The sequence below is a fragment of the Mobula birostris genome, chromosome 11, assembly GCF_030028105.1.
Source record: "Mobula birostris isolate sMobBir1 chromosome 11, sMobBir1.hap1, whole genome shotgun sequence".
In the NCBI taxonomy this organism is placed as follows: domain Eukaryota; kingdom Metazoa; phylum Chordata; class Chondrichthyes; order Myliobatiformes; family Myliobatidae; genus Mobula; species Mobula birostris.
In genome coordinates this window covers 107,298,232-107,315,035 of record NC_092380.1, presented here as the reverse complement: position 1 = coordinate 107,315,035, position 16,804 = coordinate 107,298,232, and the positions used below count along the sequence as shown (strand labels likewise).

The 16,804-nt window shown below is 44.4% G+C and overlaps 1 protein-coding gene across 4 annotated transcripts in view; it reads right to left on the bottom strand.

Annotated features, from left to right (window-relative positions):
- The window catches only part of wt1a (WT1 transcription factor a), a 150,405-nt gene that overhangs the window by 18,680 nt on the left and 114,921 nt on the right, over positions 1-16,804 (bottom strand). For all 4 annotated transcript variants that reach the window (XM_072272809.1, XM_072272810.1, XM_072272811.1 and 1 more), the window contains exon 6: positions 121-210. In XM_072272809.1, coding sequence (XP_072128910.1) covers positions 121-210 — 90 coding nt within the window. The remainder of the gene's footprint in view (positions 1-120; positions 211-16,804) is intronic.

The window sequence follows — 16,804 nt, the reverse complement described above, 5'->3', positions numbered from 1 at the left end:
GAAAGAAAAATGAAGGAGGGAATGGTTTGATTGATCTTGGAGTGGGTTAAAAGTCCAGCACAACATTGTGGGCTGAAGGGCCTGTACGGTGCTGTACTGTTCCATATTCTATGTTCTTACCAGTGTGTCTTCGCTGGTGTCGCTTCAGCTGATCTGAACGGGAGAATCTTCGTCCACAGTCCTTGAAATCACACTGGTAAGGTTTCTCACCTAATCAGAGATAAACAAAGAGTGGTTACACTTCGTGTTGTTATCTGAGTGATGTGTTTAAACATGACTCATGATCACAGTCAATGGTGGTGCTGGCTCGAAGGACTGAATGGCCTACTCCTGCACCTATTGCCTATTGTCTATTGACTGAATGGTGAACTCTGTTTCTCTCCACAAAGCTGGCTCACTTACTAAGTGTTTTTCATAATTGTATTTCAGGTCATACTGCATGTCAGTGATAATAAAGCTGACTCTGATTCGAATTTCCAGCTCCTGTTACAATTTGTATTCGGGCTACTTAAAGTTTCTTCACTTCAAAACTTATGATTGTAACGATAATTTAGTCAATTAGCAGAGTAAGTGTTAGAGAGAAAAGGCATTAAAAATTGGCATGACAAAGATTTAAAGGCACACAAGAGAGAGAAAAACTAGAGTTTTAAACAAATCAGTGAAATAGAGTTGTACAGAGGAGAAACAGGCCCTTCGGCCCATCTTGTCCATGCCGACTGTGACTCTAATCCCATTTGTCTGCATTTGCCCTCTATCCCTCTAGTCCTTTCCCATCCAAGTGCCTGTCCAAATGATTTTTACACATTGTAGACACTTCCTCTGGCAGCTCCATTCATATACACACCACCCTCTGTGTGAAAAACCTGCCCCTCAGATCTCCTCAAAACTCCTCTTCCTCACACAAAAACTATTCCCTCCAGTTGCAGACTCCCCAAAGCAAGGAAAATTATCTACCCTATGCATGCTCCTCATAATTTTACAAACCTATATCAGGTCACCCTTCGGGTTGGTTACTTAAAGTTGTTATACCTGGGGGATGAGGTGGGGATATTTCCCACTACCTATTAAATGCTCACAATGGTGTGCGTCTCAAATAGCTTCTGACAACTAAGTCAAGCTCCTGGCCTTCAGGTGTGACATAGCCACTAAACTCAGTGGATCCATTACTTCTGACAGGAGAAGGGCGAAGGCAGGTTACAGGCACCTTAAAACCAGTCACCTCAGATGGGGATTGTCAGCCAAGGTTGGCAGCTGAGCTAGGAGAAAGGAAACTCCGATTTCAAACCTCTGGTGCCTTGCAGATATACCCACTCATGGGAAGGAGTTGGGAGTGAACTCTGAGGCAAAACCTGGAACAGGAGTCCCTAAGGAAGTGCCATGTAGAGTTCAACGCTGACTGGCAACTTCAGCGACGCCTCCGGTGCCAAACTGTGTCGGTCTCTGCCATTCCTCTGGATTCATCAGTTACGTGGAGAGGGGGAGCCTGCTGCACGGGGAACAGCTTGCTCTCCATATCGTACTGCCCTGGCTTGTGTATCATGTAGACAACAAGGACACAACATCCATGGTTGACTCTGACCAACGAAGATCCTCAATAAGGTCACCCATCAACCTCCTGTGTTCCAGTGAGAATCAACCCAAATTATCCAATCTCTCCTTATAACTGCAGCTCTCTATTCCAGTCAATATCGTGCCGAATCTCTTCTGCACTATTTCCAATGTCACCACATCCTTCCTGTAGTGTGCTGACCAGAACAGTACACAATTATCCAAATGCAGGCTGAAGAATACTTTGTACAGCTGCAACAAAATACTACAACTCCCAAAATGCCTCAGCCTATTTAGGGCAAACCACCTCACTATCCTATCGCCTGCGTCACCACTTTCAGGGAGCTTTCAATATGTGCGCCAAGGTCCCCCTGGACATGAACTCTCCTGAGGTTCTGGCTATTGACTGCACAGTATTTGATATACCCAAATGCACTATGTCAATGTGCCACAGCAGAATGGGGGGCGGGGGGGGGAGTGGAGAGGTAGAGATGGTGGGGTGTGGGGATGAGAGAAAGAAAGTTGAGAGAGAGAGAGTTGAGAGCTGATTGACAGAAAGAGTTAGAGAGAGAGACAGAGTAGAGAGAGTCGAGTGAGAGAGAGAGAGAGAGTTAAGTGAGAGAAAGATATGGGGGGAGAGGTTAAGCGAGAGTCAAGTGAGAAAGAGAGAATTGAGAGAAAGAGAGAGAGCTGAGAGAAAGTGAGTTGAGAGAGAGAGAGATGGTAGAGAGCTGGGACAGAGTTGAGAGAAAGAGTTGAGTTGAGAGAGAGAGAGAGAGCTCAAAACACAGCCTTATGATTGGCTGCCAAGTGTATCAACATTTACACTCTCTCTGTAGTTAGAAATTTTGCCTTCCTGTGATTAAAACCAATAACTAAGATAAATTATTTCAAGGTTATCTGATTAATTAAATAGACAATTAGTGACTAATTGAACACTATGTAAATATAAAATGAGATGAGGAGTATAACAGACAGGTATACTGAGAGATAAGACCAGAAGACCATGAGATATAGGAGCAGAGTTAACCCATTTGGCCCATCTCTCTGCTCCGCCACTTCATCATGGCTGATCCAATTTTCCTCTCAGCCCCAATCTCCTGCCTTCTCACTGCATCCCTTCATGCCTGATCAGTCAAAAATCTATCAAACTCTGTCTTAAATATACATAAAGACTTGATCTCCACAGATGCCTGTGGCAAAGAATTCCACAGATTCACCACCATCTGGCTAAAGAAATTCCTCTTCATCTCCATTCTAAAAGGACACCCCTCTATTCTGAGGCTGTGTCCTGTGGTCTTAGACTCTCCCACCTTAGGAAACATCCTCTCCACATCCATTCTATCAAGGCCTTTCACCATTCGATAGGTTTCAATGAAGTCAACCCTCATTCTTCTGAATTCTAGTGAATACAGGCCCACAGCCATCAGACACTCTTCATGTGACAAGCCATTCAATCCTGGAATCATTTTTGTGAACTTCCTTTGAACCCTCTCCAGTTTCAGCACTTCCTTTCTAAGATAAGGGGCCCAAACCTGTTCACAATACTCCAAGTGAAGCCTCATCAGTGCTTTATAAAGTTTCAACATTACATCCTTGCTTTTATATTCTAGTCCTCTTGAAATGAGAACATTGCATTTGCCTTCCTCACCACAGACTCAACCTGTAAATTAACCTTTAGGGAATCCTGCACAAGGACTCCCAAGTCCTTTTGCATCTCAGTTTTTTTTTGTATTTTCTCTCCATTTAGAAAATAGTCAACCATTTCACTTCTTCTACCAAAGTGCATGACCATATACTTCCTGACACCATATTTCATCTGCCATTTCTTTGCTCATTCTCCTAATCTGTCTAAGTCCTTCTGTAGCCTCTCTACTTCCTCAAAACTACCTGCCCCTCCAGCTATCTTCATATCATCTGCAAACTTTGCAACAAAGCCATCAATTCCATCATCCAAATCATTGACATATAACGTAAAAAGAATTGGTTCCAACACAGACCACTGTGGAACACCACTAGTCAACCACAGCCAGTCAGAAAAGGCTCCCTTTATTCCCATTCTTTGCTTCTTCCCAGTCAGCCACTGCTTTATCCTTGCGAGAATTTTTCCTGTAATACCATGGGCTTGCAGCTTGTTATGCAGCCTTATGTGTGACACCGCATTAAAGGCCTTCTGAAAATCCAAGTACATAGCATCAACCGATTTTCCTTTGTCCATCCTGCTTGTTAATTCTTCTAAGAATTCCAACAGATTTGTCAGACAGGATTTTCCCTTAAGGAAACCATGCTGACTACAGCCTATTTTATCGTGTGCCTCCAAGTACCCTGGGACCTCATCTTTAATAATTGACTGCAACATCTTCCCTCCACTGAAGTCAGACTAACTGGTCTATAGCTCCCTTTCTTCTGCTTCTCTACCTTGTTGAAGAGTGGAGTGATGTTTGCAATTTTCTAGTCTTCCAGAACCATTCTAGATTCTAGTGACTCTTGAAAGATTATTATTAATGCCTCCATAATCTCTTCAGCCACGTCTTCCAGAACTCTGGAGTGTACACCGTCTGGTCTAGATGTTATCTACCTTGCGGTTTCCCAAGAACCTTCTGTCTAGTTGTAGTAACTTCACACATTTCATGCCCCCTGACACCTGGAACTTCCAATATACTGCTAGTGTCTTCCACAGTGAAGACTGATGCAAAATACTTGTTCAGGTTGTCCACTATTTCGTTGTCCCTCTTCAGCATCATTTTCCAGCGGTCCAATATCCACTCTCGCTTCTCTTATACACTTAATGTATCTGAAGAAACTTTTGGTATCTATCCTCTTTAATATTATTGGCTAGCTTACTTTCATATTCCATCTTTATCTTCTTAATGACTTTTTTAGTTGCCTTTTGTTAGTTTTTAAAAGCTTCCCACTAATTTTTGCTCTATTATATGCCCTCTCTTTGGCTTTTTTGTTGGCTTTGACTTCTCTTGTTTGCCATGGTTGTGTCATCATGATGGAGGTGGAGAGGGAGTCGAGGATTATAGAGCAGAAACCAAGAGTTCTACTGTGCCTTAAGAACACAGAGAGCAAGGCAGATGAGCAATGCTTCTCCTTCTGAGTTAGTGTGGAATTATGGTAATGATTTAATAAAGGGATAACATCTCCGTCACACTGTCAGTCAACACAGGTGCATCTCAAAGATGCATGCTTAGCCCACTGATCTACTTTCTCTACGCTCATGACTGTGTGGTTAGGCACAGCTCAAATGCCATTTATAAATCTGCCAATGAATAAATTCGCAGAATCTCAGATATTGAAATGGAGGCATAAAGGAGTGAGATAGATCAGCAGGTTAAGTGATGTTGCAACATCCTTGCACTCAACGTCAGCAAGATCTAGGAATTATTTGTGGACTTCAGGAAGGGCAAGTCCTCATTGAGGGGTCAGTGGTGGAAAAGGAAGGCACCTTCAAGTTACTGAGTGTCATCATCTTGGGCCCTAAATATTAATACACAAAGAGGGAACACTGCATATTGGAGTTTGAGGAGATTTTTAAGGTCACTAAAGACTCAAGCAAATTGCTATAGATAGACGGTGGAGAGCATTCTGACTGGTTGTATCAGAAGTATGACTGGTATGGAGGCTGTAATGTGTAGGATTGTTAGTGGATTCAGAGAGTTGCAGACTGACAACCCTCCCCACTAACGATGACATCTGCAAAAGGTGATGCACCAAGAAGGCAGCCTCCATCATTAAGGACGCTCTCCATCCAGACATGTCCTTTTCGCGATACTACCATAAAGGAGGAGGTACAGGAGCCTGACGATAAACATTCGATGGTTCAAGAACAGTGTCTTCCCCCTCTACCATCAGATTTCTGAATGGTCCATGAACCAATTAATATTACCTCAGCATGATTCTTTTGCACTTTATATTTACTGTGGACTTATTTTTGCAACTTATAGCAGTTTTTATGTCTTGTACAGCACGATAGAATAGAACTGAACACTACAGCGTAACACAGGCCCTTCGGCCCATAGCATTATGCCAACCTTATTCGAGATTGAAGATTGTTTTATGTCATTTCCAGTACACAAGTGTAAAGGAGAATGAAATAATTGCACCTTGAAACTAGTACAACACAAAAAACACAATAAGATAAAGAACAAAATAGTAATAAAAACACAATAAATGTAAATCCATGATAGCTTATATACAATGATTAATTGTAGGTCCATAAAATGGTGCTAAGGCACAGGAGTGTCTGTAGATAACCAACAGGAAATGATAAAGTAGTGATGGTTGGCGTGGACGGGTGGGTTTGTGGGTAAATGTGTTGCTCAGCCTTACTGCTTAGGGAAAGGAAATGTTTTTTTAGTCTGGTGGTCCTGGCGTAGATGCTACATATCCTCTTTCCAGATGAGAGTGGGACAAACAGTCCATGAGTGGGGAAGGGTGGATCCTTCATAATGTTACTGGCCCTTTTCCAGCACCTTTCTGTATATATGTCCTTTACGACGGGTGGCTGGTACCAGTGATGTGTTGGGAAATTTTGACTACCTGTTGCAGAGTCTTAAAAACTTCTGCAGTTCAGTTTCTGTATCATGCAGTAACGTAGCTTGTTCCGATGCTCTCTACTGTGCACCTGTAGTATGGTATGAGTTTAGACTACTCTAAAATCAATTTAACCCTTCACTCCAACATAGCCCTCCATTTTTCTATCATTTAGGTACTGCTTGAGTGGCGGGATGGAGGTACATCTCTACCAAAGGAGGTGTAAGGCACTTCCTCCTTCCACTACCCTGCCGGTTGTCCTTGGGCAAGGTGTAGCACCTGCGAGGTCACCCACTCAGGTTCACATGAAGCCATGCGAGCAGGTGGTGGATGGTCGTAAGAGCAGCTGGTGCACATCACAAGTCCTGGTTATGCGACCACTGTCGCCAAGCAGACAATCTCTGAAGAGTACTGATAATGGCTGGGGTCACCATCTTGTAAGGGCACTGCCCAGAAGAAGGCAATGGCAAACTGCTTCTTGTAGAAAATTTTGCCAAGAACAATCCTGGTTGTGGAGAGAGCACGACCGCCTACATCATATGATATGACACATCATGAACGAACGAGCAATGTATTGCTACATCAAGGCAACTAATTTCATAACATACGTCAGCGATCATAAATCTGATTCTGATTGAAGTTCAAGTTCATTGTCATCTGTCTGTACATATATACAACCAAATGAAACAATGTTCTGACGTCCTTTTGTAGTTGGTGGATGGACATTTGAAGCCTGGAGTTAATGCAGCCTATGGAAGGTTCAGGACATGGTCTGGGGGGCGGAGAGGGGAGAACAACTGTGTAAAATGTCTCCAGCTTAACTTCAAGCCCAGAGTTTCCAAGCTAAGAGGGCAGCTGGAGTCACTTTACAACATCTGGATGGCTGAGGGTTCCCAAGAGGTGGCCACCACATTGACACAGAATAAACAGATGGCATTCCAGAAAAATCGGCAGAATTAGAGTTGGCTTTTTATTGCCACACGCACCCAGACACGTACGTACATAGGGGTGTATGGGGTGTCCAGGGGAGGGGAAGCACCTCTGGAGAAGGGGCTTGTCGTGTCCATTTCAGGGCAGCTCACTCACCGTTGGTCCCTACCGGACACTCAGCCCTCACTTGCTAAGTAGCTGTTTGCATGTGACTACGGCCGCAGCCTGGCACACCGCTTTGACAGGCAGGCTAAACCAGGCGGGGGTAGCCGGCGGCCTCATACCTCGGTGAGATAGGGATATGTCTGTCCGAGCCAGGGAAGTCAGCTCTGGAGGACTGGGCGGGTGAGATCTACAGTGGGATCCAACAGCCAGGAAGGCACTTCTGCAACACTCTGTTGAGAGTGAAGGACATGACAAGGCACAGAAGACGTCATGGTCATCCACTGCAACCAAAAAATTCCCCAGTTTGTGACGCTTGCTTGTACCGCTGGACCCGGACTTCCGAGGTCAAGAGAATGGAACTGCGCCAGGGCAACAGCTTAAAAACTTTGAAAACTTTCCCGCAGGGGTCTCCTGTCATCATCAGACACAATGGACAACCATTAAAAAACCCCCAGATACAGTGAAATGCTTCTGGTTGCATGCCATGCAGTCAGGTCTTTCCATCGAGGACGTAAAATGGAAAATATGAACATAGTGTCATAGATACCATATTCTGCCAGCTTGTTCACCTTTCCACTACCCCTTTCTGCCCACTTCTTTTCCGGTCTTGATGAAGGGTCCCAGCCCAAAATGTCAACTGTTTATTCCCCTCCATTGATGCTGAGTTCTTCCGGCATCTTAATTTAGCGCAGAGTGGGCTCTTCCAGCCCTTCGAGTTGCACTGGGCCGCAACCCCCAATTTAACCCTCGCCTAATCACAGGACAATTTACAATGACTATTTAACCTACTAACCGGTACGTCTTTGGACTGTGGAAGGAAACCGGAGCACCCGGAGGAAACCCACGTGGTCACGGGAAGGTCGTACAGACTCCTAACAGACAGCAGTGAGAATTAAATTCGGGTCGCTGGTACCGTAAAACATTGTGCTAACTATTATGCTACCGTACAACACACAGATTTTGTGTGTGCTCCACAGAATGTGTTATGAACAATGCAAGTCAATAAATGAATTTCGTGCGCTACAACAAGGTAGATTGGGAGATCAAGAGTTCATCTTTTTAGCGTACAAGAGGTCCGTCTAAGAATCTGATAACAAGGGGGTAGAGGCTCTCCTTGAGCCTGGTTGGATGTGTTCTCGAGCTTTGTGTCCTCTGCCAATGGGAGGAGGAAAAAGAGAGAATGACCGGGGAGGGTGGGGTCTTTGATTATGTTGGCCGCTTTCCCGAGGCAGGGTGAAGCATAGACGGAGTCAGCGAAGGAGAGGATGTTTGCGAGTAATTTCAGGAGTTTTCAGAGGATATGCGGCTCCCGAGTTGATTCCGCACACTGAAACCTGTTGAAGGAGCTTAGTTCAAGAGTCTACACAAATAGGATGAGCAAGCGTTGTAGGATATTCCACAGTTTGGGAGCATACAAGTAACTCTGTAAGCTCCGGTGCCTCTCTGGTGCTGGAGTAAAGGTTGTCATACAGAGGGTGTGGAACATTCTGGAATGGGAAGAGACTGACTCTGTAGCTGTTAAACTTTATTTTGCACTCTGTTCTTGTTTAACTTCAGTCACTGTTGTAATGTATTGATCAATGTGGACAGTATGCAAGAAAAGTTTTTCCATTTCCCCATTCCGGAACTCCTCTCACCTCTTCTCTTTTCCTCACCTGCCCATCACCTCCCTCTGATTCCCTTCCTCCTCTCTTTTCTTCGACAGTCCACTGTCCTCTCCTAAGAGATTCTTTCTTCTTCAGCCCTTGACCTTTTCCACCTATTATCTCCCAGCTTCTCACTTCATCCCCCTCACCTGGCTTCACCATCACCTGCCAGCTTGTACAGCTTCTCTGCGCCCCCCCCCCCCACCTTCTTATTCCGGCTTCTGCCCTCTTCCTTTCCAGTCCTGATGAAGGTTCTTGGCCCAAAACATCAACTGTTTATCTCCCTCCATAGATGCTGCCTGACCTGCTGAGAGTTACTCAAGTTTTCCACTGTACCTCAGTAGAGGTGACAATAATAAATCATGTTACCCATTTCCTATGTGAGCACTGAGCAACACAGACGGGGATGCCAGGTGAGAAGAGCAAAGCAAATGGTTTTAAAGGAGGAAGGTTGTGGTGAGGAGAGGAAATTAAGGGAGGAGGTTCCTGGATTGTGTCTGGCAACTGATGGCACGGACGGTGAACTGGGTGATGAATGAACGAAGAACAAGTGGCCAGGATATTGTGAATGCAGTTTTCACTTGGCTTTGGACAATTAACGATTACAGTATAACCACAATAATCTGACAGCTTGGGTGTCTTTGGTGACTTTTGGATGTTACTCTATTTAATATCCAAACACACTCTTATTTCACTTTTTTTTACAGGTTACACAGTGATACACAGAACATGGAACGCTACAGCACAGTACAGGCCCTTTGGCCCATGATGTAGTGCTAGAATTTTAACCTACTCTAAGATCCATCTAACCCTTCCCTCCTATGTAGCCCTCCATTTTTCTGTCAGTCATGTGACTATCTAAGAGTGTCCTTAATGTATAGGCCTCTACCATCACTCCTGGCAGGGTGTTCCAAGCCTTCACCACCCTGTCTAAACAAAAACTTACCTCTAACATCCCCCCTTATAATTTCTTCAAATCACCTTAAAAGTATGCTGCATCCTATTAGACATCTCCACCCTGGGACAAAGTCTCTGGCTGTCCACTCAATCTATGTCTCTTGCCTTCTTGTACACCTCTATCGAGTCACTACTCATCCTCCTTCACTCGCTCAACCTATCCTCATAAGACATGATCTCCAATGCAGGCAGCATCCTGGTAGATCTCCTCTGCACCCTCTCTGTTACTTCTACATCCTTTCCTTACTGAAGCAAACAGAACTGAACACAATACTTCAAGCGTGGTCTAACCAGAGCTTCAAAATTATCTCACAGCTCTTGAACTCAGTTCACCAACTTATGAAGGCCAACACACCATACGCCTTCTTAACCATTCGATCAACTTGCACGGCAACATTAAGGGATGAATGGACATTGACTCTACACTGCTAAGAATCCCACAGTTAACCCTGTATTCTGCCTTCAAATTCAATTTGATATAACAAATTTTCCGGTGAACTAGTAAGTTTGACGGCAGTGGGAAATATAGAAGCACTTGGGACTCCAGTCCCAGTTTGACCTCTGATTCTGTACTGGAATTGGAGTCTGGGATACTCCAATTCGGAATACAGGGACTGGAGTATTTCTGACTCCAATCCCAGTTCTAGCCACCCCTCATTACTCAGTCAGACCCAGGTCCATTCTACAGTCTGGATGTGAGTCCTTCACCTAAAACGTCGACTGACCATTTCCCTCCATTGATGATGCCTGTCCCCCTGAGATCCCCCAGCATTTTGTGTGCTGTTCCAGATTAAGTTTCACAGCCCACTGTACTCTGTACCCCCAAGCACATTCCGTATTAATGCCAGGTATCCAGGGCACTAGTGCAGTGTGTAACCTATTATCAGTTCTGAAAATTCAGATCCGGATCATTGGACCTTGGGAAAGGATATTATTCCTACAAGTGTTGGAGAATGAGGGGAGATTTGATAGAGGTATACAAAATTATGAGGGGTATAGATAGGGTAAATGCAAGCAGGCTTTTTCCACTGATGTTGAGTGAGACTAGAACTAGAGGTCATAGGTTAAGGGTGAAAGGTGAAATACTTAAAGGTAACCTGAAGGAGAACCTCTTTGCTCAGAGGGTGGTGCGAGTGTGGAATGAGCTGCCAGACGAAGTGGTGAATGCGGGTTTGGTTGCAACAGTTAAGAGAAGCTTGGATGAGTAAATGGATGGGAGGGGTATGGTCCAATGGGACTTGGCAGAATGACAGCTCAACATGGATTAGCTGTGCCTAAAGGCCTGTTTCTGTGCGGTGGTGCCCTATGGCTCTATGACTCCCATTATCGCAGCCAGTCTAATGCTCAACCACCATTAGTACTGAAGGTCTAACCATCAATCTAAATCCAGCTACAAGTGGGTTCTCACTGTGCTGCGTTGAACACAGAGCCTAGAACAGCACAGCAGAAGAATAGGCCCTTCGGCCCACAATGTTGTGCTGATCCAACTAAGCCAAAAATACCTAACTCCCTTTACCCGCACATGCTCCCTATCCCTCCATTCTCTGCAAACTCACTTGCCTTCCTAAAACCCTCTTAAATGCTCCTCTTACACCTGCTCATCACCCCTTGTAGAGCATTCCAGGCACCCACCCCTCTCTGTAAGCAAAAACTGCTCTACTCATCTCCTTTGAACTTTCCCACTCTCTATTTAAATGCTTAGCAGTCTATCTATGACTTTCATCATTTAAAACCTTCTATTAGGTCTCCTCTCAGCTTCTGCTGCTCCAGAGAAAACGATCTAAGTTTGTCCAACTTTTCCTTATAGCTCATACCCTCAAATGAGCATATAGCTCAAATGAGGTGAAGATGGCGGCGCGACGCAGCGCGCAGCGGCCACTCCGGTGTTGAATATCTGTTATCTGTCAAGTAGGGTGCCATGCACAATCCTGATTTGATGGAGGCAGACATGAGAGCACGGAGGAACATCTGGTGAAACTTCTGAAATGCCTGTTTCGCTACCGCTGCTACTGTGTGATCCAGAATCTCCAGAGGGGAAGGCCCCAAGTCCTCGGCTTTGCTTGTTGCTCGGCGGCCGGGGTGCAGTTGAAGCGCTCGGCAGAGATGGTGCTCAGTGCTCGAAGTTTTCAGAGTCGGCTGTGATTGGGTGCTTCCAGGGTGCTGCATCGGCAAGTTTGCGGCGCTGGAGGTTCATGGCAGGGAGAGTTTCTCCCTTCTACGGTCTGCGTGACATGATGGGCTTTCGGGACTTTGAGACTTTTTTTTACCGTGCCCATGGTCTTTCTTTATCAAATTACGGTATTGCTTTGCACTGTTGTAACTATACGTTATAATTATATGGTTTTTGTCGGTTTTTGTCAGTTTTAGTCTTGGTCTGTCCTGTGTTTCTGTGATATGATACTGGAGGAACATTGTATCATTTTTTAATGCATGCATTTCTAAGTGACAATAAATGAGGACTGAGTGTCCTCATAATCTAATCTAATCTAATCTAATCTAATGCCCTCTAATCCAGGCAGCATTTTGGTAAACCTCTTCTGCACCCTTTCCAAAGCCTCCACATTGTTTCTGTAATGGGCCTTTCGGAACTGAATGCAATACAGATGTGGCCTGACCATTGGCTGCTAAAGTTCACGTATTACCACAGATGCTGCACTTCAAAAGTACCTCAGTATTAGTAAAATGTTATAAGACTTCCTGAAGTCACAAATGGTAATACATAAATCACAAAGTCTACTCTGAGCTGCTTTGCCTTGCTTATTTCCCATTTTTATCTGTAATTTAGGTAATTTACAGCCCATAAAATTGAACTGAAGTGATCTCTTCAGATGTGTCGGCCTCCCAATGTCCACCGCATGCTATTGCTATCATTTCGCTTCCCCCCTCGCTCTGATCTGCCTGCTCCTTCAGGCAGCCGCTGCTGGTCACCTCGCCTATTTCTCGCATCCACTTGGTGGCATGTCAAAAGTCAAATGGCTGTATTTGCTTGATTGTAAAAACACGGAAGATTATACAGCCAAGCGAAAATGGCCGGGGCTCGGTGGGGTGGGGGTGGGGGGGTCGTTCGTGCAACATTTCAGAGTCGCTTCAGCTTAATTGATTTTGTGCCATCTACAGAAACTGTCAGGGGTGCTGAAAGTGGTCAATTACAGTCTGACCACAGAACCTCCTCCAGGGACTGCGGCTCTTTGCAAGTTAGTCCTTGACATATTAAAACAAATTCTGGTAGCACACTGCAGTGACAAAAAAAACCTTTGCTAATGTTCCTGCAATTAAAACAGTTTGAATTTTTCTACATATCTTTGATTCTCCAGCATTTTTATAAAGTCATATGTTTTAGATATTAGAATGAAGTAAAAGGCTATGGATTGAATTAAAACTTGGAAGATAATGTATGCTCTTTTTTTAGGCAATATTAAAGTGTTCATGTTTTAAAACATATGGCTTGGGCTGTGTCAGATGTTATGCTTGGCTATCGTAGGCAATATCTCAAGATGAACTGACATTTACCCACTGCTGTCTTCAGACTTTCACAGCACTGCCTTCAAGGTTCAGGTTTTCTGACGTGTTTTCACAGCAACTAAATGTCAATTGGAGGTCAATTTCACTCGAGCAAAATCCAAAAAGAAAACTTTCCACATACCCAGGTGGGATAGCTTTTGAGTGGGGCTGTACTCCTTCAGTACAAATAAATTAACTGGAAGATTCTTATTGGATGAGACGCATCAAGAGATATGGAGCTATGAAGAGCCGACGGGGCTGTGTAGAGATTGGCCATGATCAAGTTGAGTGGCTCAATAGGCTTATTGACCTGGTGTCAAGTTCATAAAGTTTTCATTTTCCTATTGGTAATTTATTTTTTGATATGGACCCAGTACATAAAGGGGTCTGAAATAGGATGACAAAATCTTAAGAAACAGATGTGTGTTGGCTTCTTCCATAAAGAGGGGAAGTAAGCGTATCCAAAATGCTGCCATCATCTCCAGTTCACAATAGCTGCTTCAAAGAAAATGTCTATGGGATCTTTCTGGAAGATTTATTTCTATTTTGTTTAGTCCCAATGCATCTCTGAAAACATCATCTGACAATCCTATGGAATTTTAACTGAAACTGCAGTCCCATCTGTGTCTACAATCCGGCAGAAGGATTTTTTGCTTCAGATGACAAATTACCCTTCCTTTTCGACAGCCCTTAGCCGTCACTTGCAATCGTCCCCAGGTTCATTCAGTATGGGTTTCCTCGGCCTTCAGGAGGAGGACGGAGAGCTGGTTGGGGTGGGATTTAGAGGAGCTGCTACTGCGAGTTGCAAAAATGTGGGCAGGGCTATTGAGGAAGGTGAACTCCAGGGTGGAGATGGAGTCCTCTGTTGTGGGGGCAGAACCTTAGATTGAAACATTCGGCCTTCAACCATTAGGAAACTAGTTAATCTTACGGCCTTCAACCATTAATCTAATGACTATAATGGGTTCCTCATGAACCTGGGAGCATAGAAATGGGATCTGATTTTGGCCTCATCTTGTCCATTGATTCTCTCATATATCAGCTTTAGATGTACATAGTGATTCAGCTTCCACAGCAGTCTGGCTCAGACATTTATAACCTTAGAGCACAGCAACAGACCCTTTGGCCCATCTAGTCCATGCTGAACTATTATTTTGCCAAGTCCTGGCGATCCGCAGTTGGACCATAGCCCTCCATACACCTCCCATTCAAGTACTTAACCAAACTTCACTTAAGTGTTGAAATGGAACCCACATCCACCACCTCTGCTGACAGCTCGTCCCACACTTACACCACTTTCTGGGAGAAGAAGCTCCCTCTCAGGTTCTCCTTTTACCTTTCACCTTTAATCTATGACCTCTAGTGTAACCGCAGGGCAAAAGTTACTGCTCTCCTTAGAATTAAATGACCATCCCCCCCAACTTGAAACTATGCCCCCTCGAGATGTAGATTACCCCATGCAAATGGAATCTTTCTCCCCGTCACAGTAGCGTAGCATTTAGCATGACAGTATTACAGTTCAGAGCGTTGGGAGTCCAATACCAATGTCCTCTGTGAGGAGACTGCATGCCCTCCCTGTGGAATGCATGTGTTTCCTCTGGGTGATCCGGTTTCCTCCCACAGTCCAAAGGCATACTGGTTGGTTGATTAATTGGTCGTTGTAAATTGTCCCGTGATTGAGCTAGGGGTTAAATCGGTGGGATGCTGGGTGACGCGACTCAAAAGGCTGGAAGGGCCTATTCCATGCTGTATCTCGAAACAAACAAATAAATAAACTCTCCTGTGGATGTGATATGTTGCATAAGCTCATCTCTCATTCTTCTAAACTCTCAGGAGCCTGAGCCCAATCTGCTTAATCTTTTCTTGTAAGTTCATTCCCTCATGGCTGGAATCAATCTAATAAACGTGCCTCCAAGGTAAGTACATCCTTCCTGAAATAAGGAGACACACTGTACCCCAGTATTCCAGATGTCCAACTAGAGTACTGAACAATTGTAGTGAAAAACGGCCTTTGTTTTCCACCATCTTTGCAGTGAAGGCCTTTATTCCACTGTCGTATCATTGAATGGAGAAGCCTACAAAAAGTAGTGGATACAGCCCACTCAGTCACTGGTAAAGCCCTCACCACCGTTGAGCACATCGACATGCAGCGCTGACACAGGAAAGGAGCGTCTATCATCAAGAACACCCCACCATCCAGCTCAGGCTCTCTTTTCACTGCTGCCATCAGGAAGAAGCTCTAGGAGACTCAGGACTCACACCACCAGGTTCAGGAAAAGTCATGACCCCTCAACCATCAGGCTTCTGAACCAGAGGGGACAATTTCACTCAACTTCACTCACCCCATCACTGAATAGTTCCCACAACCGACGGACTCACCTTTAAGGACTCTTCATCTCGTGTTCTCGATACTCGTTGCTTATTTATTATAGTTATTTTGTTTGTTTTTCTTTTTGCATTGACACAATTTGTTGGCTTTCTGCACATTGGTTGTTTGTTTTGTTGAGTTGTCTTTCATTGATTCTATTATGTTTCTTTGTATTTACTGAGAATGCCCACAAGAGTATACATCCCAGGGTGCTATATGGATACATAAATGTACTTCGAAATTAAATTGACTTTGAACTTTGTACTTGTGATCAACTTTGAGCCCTGTATCTAAGAAAGAATATGTGGGACTGCCGATGGTCTAGAGAAGGTTCACAAGAATGATCCCAGGAATGAAAGAGTTAACGTATGAGGACTGATTGATGTCTCTGGCCTGTACTCACTAGCGTGTAAAACAATGAGAGGGGATCTCATTAAAACCTATCAAATAATGAAAGTCCTCGATAGAGTGGACATGGAGAGGATGTTTCCATTAGTAGGAGATTCTAAGATGAGAGCACAGTCTCAGAATAAAGGGAGGCCACCTTAAAACAGTGAAGAGGAGGGATTTATTCAGCCAGAGGGTGGAGAATCTCTGGAATTTGTTGCCACATACGGCTTTGGAGGCCAAATCATTTGGGATGTTTAAGGCAGAGATTCATAAGCTCTTGAGTAACACATACAAAATGTAGGAGGAACTCAGCAGGTTAGGCAGCATCTATGCTGAGAAGTTTCAAGCTGAGACCCTTCATCAGGAGAAGAGTCAGGAGACCCCAAAACATCAACGGCTTATTCTTCTTCATAGATGCTGCCTGACCTGCTGAGTTCTTCCGGCATTTTGTGTGTGTTACTCTTGATTTCCAGCATCTGCAGAAACTCTTGTGTTTTTGATAGGCTCTCAATTGGTAAGGGCATTAAAGATTACGGGCGAAAGCAGGAGAATGGGGTTGAAGAAAAATATTCAGCCATGATTGAATGCCAGAGCACACTGATCAGCCTAAACCTGCTACTATATCTTATGGTCTGACTTGGATTTTCTGTGGCAGCCATGGCATGGAAAGTGACTTGGGGCAAAATAATGTGGAAAAGGGGTAAATTAAATAGGTGTTATCCCCCTTATAAATATTCCCATCAGCGTGTAAAGGGTGCTC